General features: G+C 35.5%; 1 protein-coding gene across 1 annotated transcript in view; it reads left to right on the plus strand.

The window, feature by feature from the left end:
• ADAM10 (ADAM metallopeptidase domain 10) overlaps window positions 1–12,247 on the plus strand; it is a 43,916-nt gene that overhangs the window by 27,759 nt on the left and 3,910 nt on the right. Inside the window, exons 6-15 of the mRNA XM_009994533.1 lie at window positions 1,640–1,743; window positions 2,822–2,971; window positions 3,887–3,979; window positions 4,602–4,785; window positions 6,706–6,869; window positions 7,279–7,462; window positions 8,335–8,485; window positions 9,706–9,889; window positions 11,010–11,118; window positions 11,387–11,607. Coding sequence (XP_009992835.1) covers window positions 1,640–1,743; window positions 2,822–2,971; window positions 3,887–3,979; window positions 4,602–4,785; window positions 6,706–6,869; window positions 7,279–7,462; window positions 8,335–8,485; window positions 9,706–9,889; window positions 11,010–11,118; window positions 11,387–11,607 — 1,544 coding nt within the window. The remainder of the gene's footprint in view (window positions 1–1,639; window positions 1,744–2,821; window positions 2,972–3,886; window positions 3,980–4,601; window positions 4,786–6,705; window positions 6,870–7,278; window positions 7,463–8,334; window positions 8,486–9,705; window positions 9,890–11,009; window positions 11,119–11,386; window positions 11,608–12,247) is intronic.

Here is a 12,247-nt window from a genome sequence, read left to right on the forward strand (position 1 = left end):
CGGTTCAGAAATGTGTGGTGTTAGAAATTGAAACATGGGAAACTAACATGTAGAAAATCATTGAATAAGCTTAAAAGTTTCTAATAACAGTAATTAAAATTTCTATAAAGTAGTGAACACGAAATACGAGTTTTTCAGAAGTCTAGGATTTAAAAAAAAACAAACCTAAGTACTGCACATTCATTGTACTTACCTCTCAAAATGTTTGTTGCTTTTGATTTAAAGAAGCAACGTTGTTAGAATCCAAACAAATTACCTCCCACACAATATAAAGATTTTGCTGATATTTGCAAACAGCAGTCAAAATGGAGTAGGCATAAAGGACAATGAGATGTTGTTGTATGTGAGCAGATTCTTTAAAATTCATACTGGAAATACATTTTGAAATACAATACTGGATACCATTACAGTAGATAAAAGAAATTTCCTAGAGAGATAATTAATAACTGCTTACACCAAACTATAATCTTGCATTTACTCTTAGACTGAAACTCCCTTTGCCAAGAAGTATGTTTATTCAATCTGATTCTTCCCCACTAAGGGAAGTTTACGGTTGCAGTAAAATATTTTTTAACTGGAAAAGGACCCAGTTTGAAAAAAATCCTGTTAACTATGTTTAAATTAGCCTCATTTCTCATTAACTGTTTTTTTAAAAAAAAACAACTAGTTTTAAGCATGACCTGTAACATTAATTGTAATATGTATGATTGAGAGGAATGAAAGTTGAAAGTCTCCTTTTATTTCCTGACCAGTCCTTTTAAGCTTATCAGTGGGTCCACAGAATCCAGTCTTTGTGTATTTTGGAGCATAAATGCATATTACATGGTTTGATTTTTTTAGAATTCAACTTTAGCTGTATGCCAAGGATATGAGGTTTTTTTATTCCTGTTTGCTGTTTTATTTTCCCCTAACTTTTAATGATTGAAATATGAAGTTTAGAACTTCAAATCTCCAAGATTGCATCTACTGTGGTCTGACTTCTGGCAGGCTTTGACTCTACAGAACCAGACTAGAGCTATTCCAGGGTAAAATTCCCTGAAGTGCATATAATGCGGACATCACATTGTATGTATTTATGTGCCAGCTCTTATGCTCTATAAATGATAAATATATTCTAATTCTATTTTTAGTGTATTTTTAAAAATATTTTCCAAAAGTACATGGAGGATTAATAAAAGAGAATCCTCTAAGAATGTTAGCAAGGTTTGTTCATGTTAGTTTACCAAGCACAGTAAAAAAAAAAAATCCCTTTCTCTTATTCAAGCATTCTTTAGTATACCTGATCTCTCATCACTTTCAACTGAGTTCATTTTTTAAGGCTGCTGTTAGTTCAAACAAGTAGGTACAGATGTGTAAATGATCTCATTCTTATGTGTTGGCTCCTATTTTCTTTAGCTATCTATAAGAAAACAATGTTAAGAAGCAATTGTCAGTTTTGCTCTGTTTGTAAAACTAAGAATGTGTCTTAGTAGCCATGTTTAATGAAAAAAAGGCAGTTGCATAAATGTTGAATGAAATAATGTTTCCCTCAACCACATCAGCAATATTGGACACAAACAGAGTAAATTGCAGTGGTACAGCCATATTTTTGCACTTGTTCTTGGAATTTGAAAACTCAGCCTGGCCTTCCTCTTTTTAGAATATCCACATAAATATGGACCACAAGGAGGTTGTGCAGATCATTCCGTATTTGAAAGGATGCAGAGGTACCAGATGACGGGTATAGAAGAACCAACACCAGAGGTACAACACAGGCTAGTGGATTTTGATTAGAAATTGGTGTCGTAACTTCCTATTCCTTATATGTTGTTGCTTTTACTTGTGGTCAAGCATTATCTCTCCATGTTGTGAGCAGGAGGGACTTACTAGTGCTATTGAAAGATTGAAGGGCTTACAGGTCACCTGCAGGAGGAGGAGGGTCTATGGAAGGGACTTGTACCTTATTCAGTCCTGCAAGTTGTTTGCCTACAGGTTTGTACCACTTGTCATGAAATTTTGAGGGGTTTTGTTGCTTTTTTTTCCAACACTTTCCAACAGGTTTCTCTTAGTGATAGCTGTGTTCTAAACTTTTTCCATTTTTGGCATAATTCTCTGGTGTCAGTTAAGTCTACACCAACAAAACTACACAATATGGCTTGTTAAATGGCATCAGCAACTTTATTTGCGTTGTGACTCCAGAAATTATCATGAGTGTGACACAATTCTGTGTTGGCAGGAATTACATGCTTTCCCAAAAATTCACTTGTAAAACTTTCTGGAGAGAGTGGGTTATCAACCAGTGAACACCATAAGGCAAATGTGTTAGCAGATACTGCTCTGACTAATAAGCATTATTTTAACTTGGTGTTTATTGTACCATTTGTTCCATGCTGAAGTGTTTAAGTATTTCTATTGGCTGAGACAGCTGGCTAAGGTAATCACAGTGTGAAACAAACTGATAGAGAAGGTGCATTTAAGTCCCACAGCACTCTTTTTCTCTATGCCATGAACTTTCCTTTTAGAAAAGGATGATGAAAAAAAGAAAAATTTCAAAGATCACATTAATGAAAACATCGATTTCACATTGGCTCCTTTTTGTAATATAAAATTAAAATGCACAGAAGTGTTTGCCTGAGTTATCATTAAAAATAGGCATACTTGAGAACTGGCTATAACATACTTGGTTTAATTCAAGATTCCAAAAACTTTGTGGGTTAAAAAAAAATAATGAAAATCTGTTTGTATTAGTAGGAGTATGTTTAGAAAAATCTGTTGCTATTTTTAGGTCATCTAGTGCAACATGTAGATCTACAAAAATAATGTCTTTCCTGTGTATATGTAGAAACCTTTTGAAGAGCCTAAGAACAATGGTCCACAGCTTTTAAGAAAAAAGCGTGCCACTCAGGCTGAAAAAAATACATGTCAGCTGTATATTCAGACTGATCATCTGTTCTACAAGCATTATGGAACAAGGGAAGCTGTAATTGCACAGGTATTTCCAATTCCTTTGTTTTAAACTCCTTTCGCTTTATTTGTGTATTTCTGATAAATTTAATGTAATTTAATTGTGTCTGTTATGGCTACTTTAGAATGTCTTCTTTAATTTGTCACAGTGATCTTGACATTATTGAAACAGCTTTTTTTATTTCACTAAAAAGTGCCTGTGGCAGAAGTCCTGGGCACTTTTGCTTCCTGTAGTTACTAAGGGCAGCTGCAGTTCTGACCACCTCTGAGTAAAACTTGCAGTCTGACTTTTCTCAGTTCCTACTCAGAAAAATACGACTTCCTCACGAGTTCTGTTCTGTTGACAGCCTGCCAAGCCTCTATTAACGCTTGCATAGACTTCCATTTGAAATTTTAGTTCAAAACACTGTGAGCTAATGACAATAAGAACTGGTCCTGTAGTGTTATACACATACAATTTGAGTAACATTTTCCAAAGTTCTGAAGTCACCTTCAAAATCCAGTTTTCAATGTGTTATTTCCATGTGCTCATGGAAAAGGTAAATGATCCCATTTTTTTTCTACCAGTAGTGAAAGAATAATGCTGCAACAAATAATTTTTTTGTCAAAAAAAATTAAAATATGATGCTTTGACTACAGTTCTAACTACAGTGTTCTCTTATTGTAGCAATGAATAGTATCACAAACAAGTACCTGAATAGTTGATAGAAAAAAAGGAAAGAAAATAGCAAAATACTTTGCTGTTACCTGGCATGGTGGCAATGCAGGTACTAGATTTATTTCCAGTATTTCCCATTAGCGTTTGATTAAAAAGCCCTGTTAGAGTTCATAAGACACAATATCTTTTTCTGGAAAAGTACAGACCTTACAGGTGTTGCTGTTTAAGATTAGCTATAGCCCAGTGCATAGATCTTTAAGCTGCAGATCCTTTAATTTGTGACAGATATCCAGCCATGTTAAAGCGATTGACACCATTTACCAGTCAACAGATTTCTCAGGAATCCGTAACATCAGCTTCATGGTGAAACGAATAAGGGTAAGTTGCACTGGCAATGCTTTTAGCTGCACTCATACTGCTTGAGGCTGTATTTTCAGAACTCCTATTGCTGTTCACTTGCAACCATTTATGTTGTGTATGAAATTTTGTCGCACAAGTGCCTCTGTAGTAAATGGTTCCCTAGCCCATTTGTTCGGTTGGTTTTAGCGTTTATTTTCAAAATCCCCAGTGTTTCTGTTCCAAGCTGTAGTCAGTTTTTATAGTTTTTATAGGAATCAATTATTGTGTTTTAGGAGTGTTGAGGTGAATAAGCTGTAACACTCTCCAAGAACTTCAGTGCTAAAATAAAAGCTGTCCAGATTGAGAGTTTCTTCTAAAAGTGATGATTTATGAGGATGAATATAAGCTTCTGGTTACTGAAGGAAAGTAAAAAGAAAGAAATCAAAGAGTTGAGGTTTACTACACAGTTACAATTTTCTATTTATTACAAAACTTGGTTTTCCAAATATTGGGGTGGTAATTTGTCAAGGCTTGTGTATCTTTAGCAACATCTTTATTTAACATAACAGGGTGTTGCAAACAGTAAGCCTCTTAGGTGGTGTTTACAAGTAGTCAAGTGGAAATTAATCATGTCTGACAGTTTGTTTCAATTTACTTTTAGATTAACACAACTGTAGATGAGAAGGACTCTTCCAATCCCTTCAGATTTCCTAACATTGGTGTGGAAAAGTTTCTGGAACTGAACTCAGAACAGAATCATGATGATTATTGCTTGGCCTATGTGTTTACAGACCGTGATTTTGATGATGGAGTCCTTGGTCTGGCTTGGGTTGGAGCCCCTTCAGGTATTTATATCCAAACCTGCATCCTTATGAGATAAAGTAGCGTAGGTAGGTACAAGGAAGAAAGATGGAAATTGTGTCATTTAAATTGACAGCAAATAGACAAAAATCTCATCACCAACTTTTCACAATTCTGGCTTTCTTTTTGTGTTGTGTTTGGTTTTTTTTTTAATGTAAACAGCATCTCGTGTGTCACTTGAATTAGTCTTGCTGTCTTTCTGATTCAAACTGTGCAGTTTGAATTTTGTAGTAGAACCGCAATGTAGAATCCTTAGGTTTTCTAAGTAGTATTGGAAGCAATTTTTTTTTAAATCAAGTAAAATCAGTAAGATCTTGTTCTGCAAGAGACTGTTGTGTGACTCTTCTTGAACTGCTTCTCATGAGTTTCAATCTGGTTGTGTATTTTGGGTCTGAAGTATGTAGTATGTATTGGGTATGAAGTACTGCAAGTATAAAGGATGTCCTGGATGGATTAGTTTTATAGGTTATATTATTTTTCTAAGTAACATATTTTAAAGTTGTTAGTTCTTGAGTAAATACAAATTCTTATAGTTCAGCACAAATTCCAAATTGTGGAAACTTTCACATAAATAAAAATCAGAAATTCAGAAGGAATCATCTTCCATTGTTTATTCCCTCAAGTGATTTCTCTATAGTAAGGAATCAGGCAGGTTCTAGGAGACTTTGCAAGAGACTGGATACTTTTGTGAACATTATCAAGAGCTTTAACAGAATTCAAGTAATTGTGGAAGAAACAATCATTTTTGAGATGTAGCTCTACATTATAACCTTACTTTGTTTACTGCTATACTTTCCTCTGAAGCATATGTTGGTTGTAGAGTACTGGAGCCATATGGAAAACTTTAGTGGTTTGACAGATTTTGATTTTAGGAGATTAAAATGCTCAAGTGTTGCTAGAGTATTCAGTGGACCCATGAGTGTACTAAGTATGTAAGAGGGATATGTGTGGTATAATTTCAATGACCATGGCAGAAGGTGGCCTGTGTAAATAAGGAACTGGGTCTGTGATGTTGAGTTGAGTGTATAGACTGAGCAAGCCTAGGATGAACTGGAGTGTACATTCCATAAATGTTGCTTCCAAAACTAAATTTAATTGGGAAATATGTAAGTTGCTTTAAGACATTTTCATCCTTAACACACATATTGTGTGCATTAAATCAGGTACTTAACTGAACTTCAGAAAGCAAGGAAACTTTCTCTAGAGGTTTTTTTAAACACCATTTATGTTAGCAATAGAATAGCTGAATTTTAGAGCATGGATAATGCCTCCATAGAAACCGAAGTTAAGGAAAGACTTGGTGAAATTAAAGTCACAATTTTGAGACTTCTTCCAACAATGCAAAGCACTTGATTGTTGACCTTCTAAAAATGGGTCTGATTAACCCACACATCAAGACCACTTTCAGCTTTAGGTTGTACAGTGAAAAAAACAAGTCACTTTAGCTATATATCTTTGTTAGTAAGTCTTAGGCATTTTATATAGATCCTGTTGCTGTGAGAGAGGATGTCCTGTGATTTTACTGTGCATTTTCTTTACTTAATGAAATCCAAATGGAATATAGGTTGACACTACCTGTGTTGGGCATTGCACCCTGCTTGTCTTGTACTACAGGTATGATGAAATTGTGGCTTGTCTGAGCAGTGAAAGCCCAAAATAGCTCTTACTTAATAGCTATTCTAAAACAGCTAACTTCTTGTGTGAATGGATCCATTCAGTGCTGAGAGCATTAGTGGGGATAAATCTAATCTACTTTCAAAGTTGGGTTAATATTCAGTACACATAAGAACTCTTGGTCTGTAAGCATCCACTGAGGAGAAAAGCTGTTTCTTGCTCTAAATGTCACTATGAAAGTGACAGTGCTGCATTTCTTAAATTACTGTTGTACTTTTGTCTAAATGCAGGGAGCTCTGGTGGAATATGTGAAAAGAGCAAACTCTATTCTGATGGCAAGAAGAAGTCTTTGAACACTGGAATCATCACTGTTCAGAACTATGGCTCTCATGTTCCTCCCAAGGTTTCTCACATCACTTTTGCTCACGAGGTTGGGCATAACTTTGGTTCCCCTGTGAGTATTCCTATTGATCTGTTAACTCTTCCAGCCATTTTGAAGTGCCTGATTTGCAAATGGAGTTTTTACATCTTGTAAACCAGAAAAATAGCATGATGACTGCATGTGCATATGTGAACAAAAACCAGGCTGCTGAATTAAGCCCCTTTTATGGCCTGGATAGATTCCTGTGTGACCTACTCTAGGGGATCTGCTCTGGCAGGGGGGTTGGACTAGATGATCTTTCAAGGTCCCTTCCAATCCATAACTTTCTGTGATTCTGAAATTCTGTGGTTTGATTTTTTGAAACTTTTATTCTCACTGTGTTAAGGTTACCAAGTCAGGGGGTTTTTGCACATGTATAAAATTATAATGACATTGGAAGATCTGTCTTTGTAGAAATAGTTTTAAAGTATTTGTTTTGCAGCATGATTCTGGAATGGAGTGCACTCCAGGAGAGTCCAAGAACTTGGGACAGAAAGAAAATGGCAATTATATAATGTATGCAAGAGCTACATCTGGGGACAAACTTAACAACAACAAGTTCTCTATCTGTAGCATTCGAAATATCAGCCAAGTTCTTGAGAAAAAGAGAAATAATTGTTTTGTTGGTAGGTATTTATTTAGTCATCCTGAAAGAAGAATGGCTAAGCTATTACTATTATGCTTAATTAGAGATTGATTTTATTAATTTTTATTTTACTTCTTGATTTACCTTACTAATTTATTTAATTTTTTTTAGTGTATTGAAAGATTCTGTAAGTAAAGAATTGAATTTGAGGTCTCGAGTACTGCCTCAAGGTTTAGGCTCCCCAGTGCAAGAAAGACATGGACATACTGGAATGAGTCCTACAGGAGACCACAGATTATTAAGGGATTGGAGCATCTGACATACGAGGAGAGGCTGCAAGAGCTGAGACTGTTTAGTCTGGAGAAGAGAAGGCTCAGAGGGGGCCAAGAGGAGGGCTCATGTCTGTCCTTAAAAATGCTTGGTGGGTGGGAGTAAAGAAACAGGGCTAGACTATTTTCAGAAAGGATAAGAGGTAAGGAGGACAGGTCTTCAGACTCTTAAAAGGTGAGGAGTGCTGCTCCATTTTAGCTTAGCAGAAAACTTTCTGTGCTGGTCTGAGCCAGAACAAAGCCAATTTTCTTTTTACTGATTTTTTACTTTTTTGCTCATTAGTTTAATTTCCAGCCCAGCACTAAACTGTGACACTTCCTCTTATCACTGTTGATTTCCTGTCCACACAAGAAACTCCCTCTGTTACTAGCAGAAACCTTTTACTCAGAGGCTTACAATTCTATGACGTGTAGGTATGATTAAATAATGCATGTTGACTTAAGCACTAGTGTGAAGTCCATTCTGACAGTGCATTTTCAGTCACTATTAGCTGGATGCTGTTGCAATTCAGTGTCAACATTTAGAAGTTTGTTTGCATATTCTTTGTACTGCTTTGTACATAAATATACTGGCATTTTTCAGAGTCTGGTCAACCCATCTGTGGCAATGGTCTGGTTGAACAAGGGGAAGAGTGTGATTGTGGATACAGTGACCAGTGCAAAGATGAATGCTGTTATGATGCAAACCAACCAGAAGATAGAAAATGCAAGTTAAAACCAGGCAAATACTGCAGGTATTGTGCATATCTATTTCAGTACACTTTAATTTTTGAACCTTATTTCTCAGTATAATTAGTATTTTAGAATCTGATTCTCTTTACTTGCATTATTCCTAAAATATTTATTTTGTTTAAAATGCCTTATACAGTGAGTGAGAAGTTCATAAGCACAATTATCCTTGGAGCTAATTGTTGCTGACTTTCCCTTGGCTGTTCCCTAGCATGTTCTCACATAATAGGACACTGGATTGTATCATTGCTAATATACAATACTCAGTGCAGACAAACATGTTGAAATTCTGCCATCTTTAGCAGAAATGTGTTGTGTGTGCAGGGGTCTTGCAAAAACCAGGATGATTCAGAAAAACACCAGGATGCTGTTTTTACAATAAGTACAGGAAAGTATTATTGCCATAATGGAGGGTATTATGAAATTGGATTCTATCCTAGTGCCACTTCTACATCATTGCCTTGCTGAAGGATAACTGAAGGATATAGTTGACTGATTTATTTTTTTTTAATGCATGTTTTATAAATGAAATTAAACTATGTTTTTAAGTCACCTTGTATCTTGGCAATGGTGTGTATGCAGTGATTTATAAGATAAACTTTTAAAGATGGTAAGACTTAGGGTGAAGTAAGTCAACTTCTATCTTTTAGCTTCATGACTGAAGACACATTAAATTTTTACCTCATCTGAAAACTTTAGTGGATTTTTTCACATGAAAGATGTGAGTTTTTCTTTCTCTTTATAGAAAGTATAAGGTATAAAATCTGACCTGTGTTCCCTTTTCTTGTTTATTTAAACAATGTAAGTGGAATAGCAGCTGAAAGTAGGAAAAAACAAACATCACACACGTTAATTGGTGACAGATAAATCTTGACTTATTTATTACATTGAAACTGTTACTACCAAACTATGCAGTTGCTTGTGAATTAATTTTGCCAACTTGCTAATGGAATTTGTTGTATAGACAAACTTTGAAATGCTCTTGTGTTTGTGCTGTTTTTCTAATATGATGGAAATAGTTCAGTTAGTTACTGCAATGAGTAAGGAATCTAAATTCAGTGCATAACTTTATTATCTTAGGGGACAGAGGAAGTCGCTTTCAGTTCACATTTTACTTAGCACAAATCAGAAATATTTTGTGCCTTTGAGTACGTTTCAGGAGTAATGTTTCTTCTGGAGTAATTTGTGCCTTTCCTTTAAATCCATGTTTTCTGTTGATTTCTAGCCCTAGTCAAGGCCCCTGCTGTACTGCACAGTGTAATTTCAAACTGAAGACTGACAAGTGTCGAAATGATTCTGACTGTGCCAAGGAAGGGATGTGTAACGGGATCAGTGCTCTCTGCCCAGCGTCCGAACCGAAGCCAAACTTCACCGATTGCAACAGGCACACGCAAGTTTGCCTAAATGGGGTATGGTTGTTTTTTTTACAGTCATGTGCAACTGCAGCTGTGTATTGCAAGACACTGTGCTATGAAGCGATGTGGTTTCCACACTTGATGGAGAAGAGTGGATGTAAGATTAAGCTCTTTTTCAGTCAAAATGTTTGATTTATTGGTTTCAATCAAAATAACTCTGAAGGTACACCAAACATTGAGAAGCAGGTAACAAATATCAAAGGAGCTTTGCTATTTGAGAAGGTCCTATTTAATACTTTTTTTAACAATCAGGAATATGAATGTTTTATCTCCTAGTTCCATCTTTTTAATTTTTCTTCATTCTTGGTCAAGTAATTTTTTTGCCTTAGAAACTTGTTGAATTTGATTTAATGAAAATTTATAGTTCATCCTCCATGTGCATGTAACACAGAGGTGCAAGCATACAGAATTACTCTGAACTGCCGTAAGCTTCCTGGGCTAAACAGTTCATGGCAGTTGCTATGAAATATTGATGGGAAATCTCATATAAATTGATCTATGTTCACTTGGAAGCAGAAGTCACAATCTTAAAGAGCTGTAGCTTGGATTGCTGTAGGTCTGTTTTCCACAGTCCAGGTTTTTTATCAAATTATACTGCTTGTAGTCGTTTTTCAGCTAATTTAGAGTCATCTTAAAGATAGAGGAACTGTCTTTATGTAGTTAATTGATTTTGAAACCAGATTATAAATACACTAAATTCTTTTAAATTTATTTCTTTGAAGCCATTCATTTTTATTATTATCTGAAAATATTTCTGAAGATGTGCTTTTTACATAATTTCCTAACCAAGATTTTGAGTAATTTTGTTTCAGTGTGAATTGCAGTACTGTGAGTCAGGGTATTCTGAGGCCCTAAAAGGGGACATGGTGTTCAAAAATAAAATAGAGCAAATCGCCTCTAAAAAAGTATCAAATGAGCCTAAACAATGCAATCAAATAACTGTAAATGTTTCTGTATATAAACTTTAGAAGAAATTCAAGCTATTATTTTTATTGATAAACATCGTTAGCCCTACAATGGTGCTTTCAGCTATTAAAAATTAATATCTTTCCTAATGTCAGAGTACTTCAAAGTGAAATTGATTTTCCTGTTCTCATGCTTGTGTCTTAAACAGCAATGTGCTGGCTCTATCTGTGAGAAGCATGGCTTGGAGGAATGCACCTGTGCTAGTTCAGATGGCAAGGATGACAGAGAATTGTGTCATGTCTGCTGCATGAGGAAAAGTAAGATTTGTCTGGATTTTAAATGTGAAGATAGCCATAGGTGTCTGAGGAATCTCCTCACGGTGTTTATATTTTAGTTGTTAACTTGAGAGCAGTTTGGTTTCAGATAGATGTATCTGGTAGAAAATAATATATTTTGATTTTTAAAGATTAATAGAAACTTGACATTTTTCAAAAGCATTTTGAATAATTGAACACCAAGGTATTGATGCACATATATTTTTAATATAATAACTGTTGGATTAATCAAATTGTATTCACTTTTCAGTGGACCCATCTACTTGTGCAAGTACAGGCTCTAACCAGTGGCAGAAACACTTTGGTCGTAAAACTATTACTTTGCAGCCTGGATCTCCTTGTAATGACTTCAAAGGCTACTGTGATGTGTTCATGAGGTGTCGGCTGGTGGATGCAGATGGGCCTCTAGCAAGATTGAAGAAAGCAATTTTCAATCCCAAGCTGTATGAAAATATTGCAGAATGGATCGTGGTAAGTAGTTTTTGTCTTACCAGTTTAATGTAAAATTTTCTTGTTAATTAGTATTCACAGTCAGTAATTATTGGTGTGTATGAATATATACACACACACACTTCAGCATTCTTCAAAGTCTAATCAATCCTTGATTTATTAGTTTGCTGCACTCAAAGTGCTTATAGGAAAATTAAGTTTGAGAGTTTGAAGGGAATGGAAACAAAAAAAACCACAAATAAACAATCATTTTGTGTTAATACCTCTGTTCACTCTCTATTTTGGTGTTAATGTTCACGTTTTTAACTTACTGGCTTTTCCCATTTTAACTCTTCATATTTGAATGCTCCAATTTCTTTCAATGAACTAAATATATTGATCTCTAGCATTTCTTGGGTTTATGGCACTAGTTGACACTTTCCTAATAATAGACTGGAAGAACAGCTACAATGAAACACCATTAGAATCATAGAATCATAGAATCCTAGGGGTTGGCAGGGACCTCAAAAGATCATCTAGTCCACCCCCCCCTGCCAGAGCAGGGTCACCTAGAGTACATCACACAGGAACGCATCCAGGTGGGTTTTGAATGTCTCCAGTGAAGGAGACTCCACAACCTCCCTGGGCAGCCTGTTCCAGGGCTCTGTCACTCTCACAGTAA

This window comes from Chaetura pelagica, unplaced genomic scaffold, assembly GCF_000747805.2.
Source record: "Chaetura pelagica isolate M959 unplaced genomic scaffold, ChaPel_1.0 scaffold222, whole genome shotgun sequence".
Taxonomy (NCBI): domain Eukaryota; kingdom Metazoa; phylum Chordata; class Aves; order Apodiformes; family Apodidae; genus Chaetura; species Chaetura pelagica.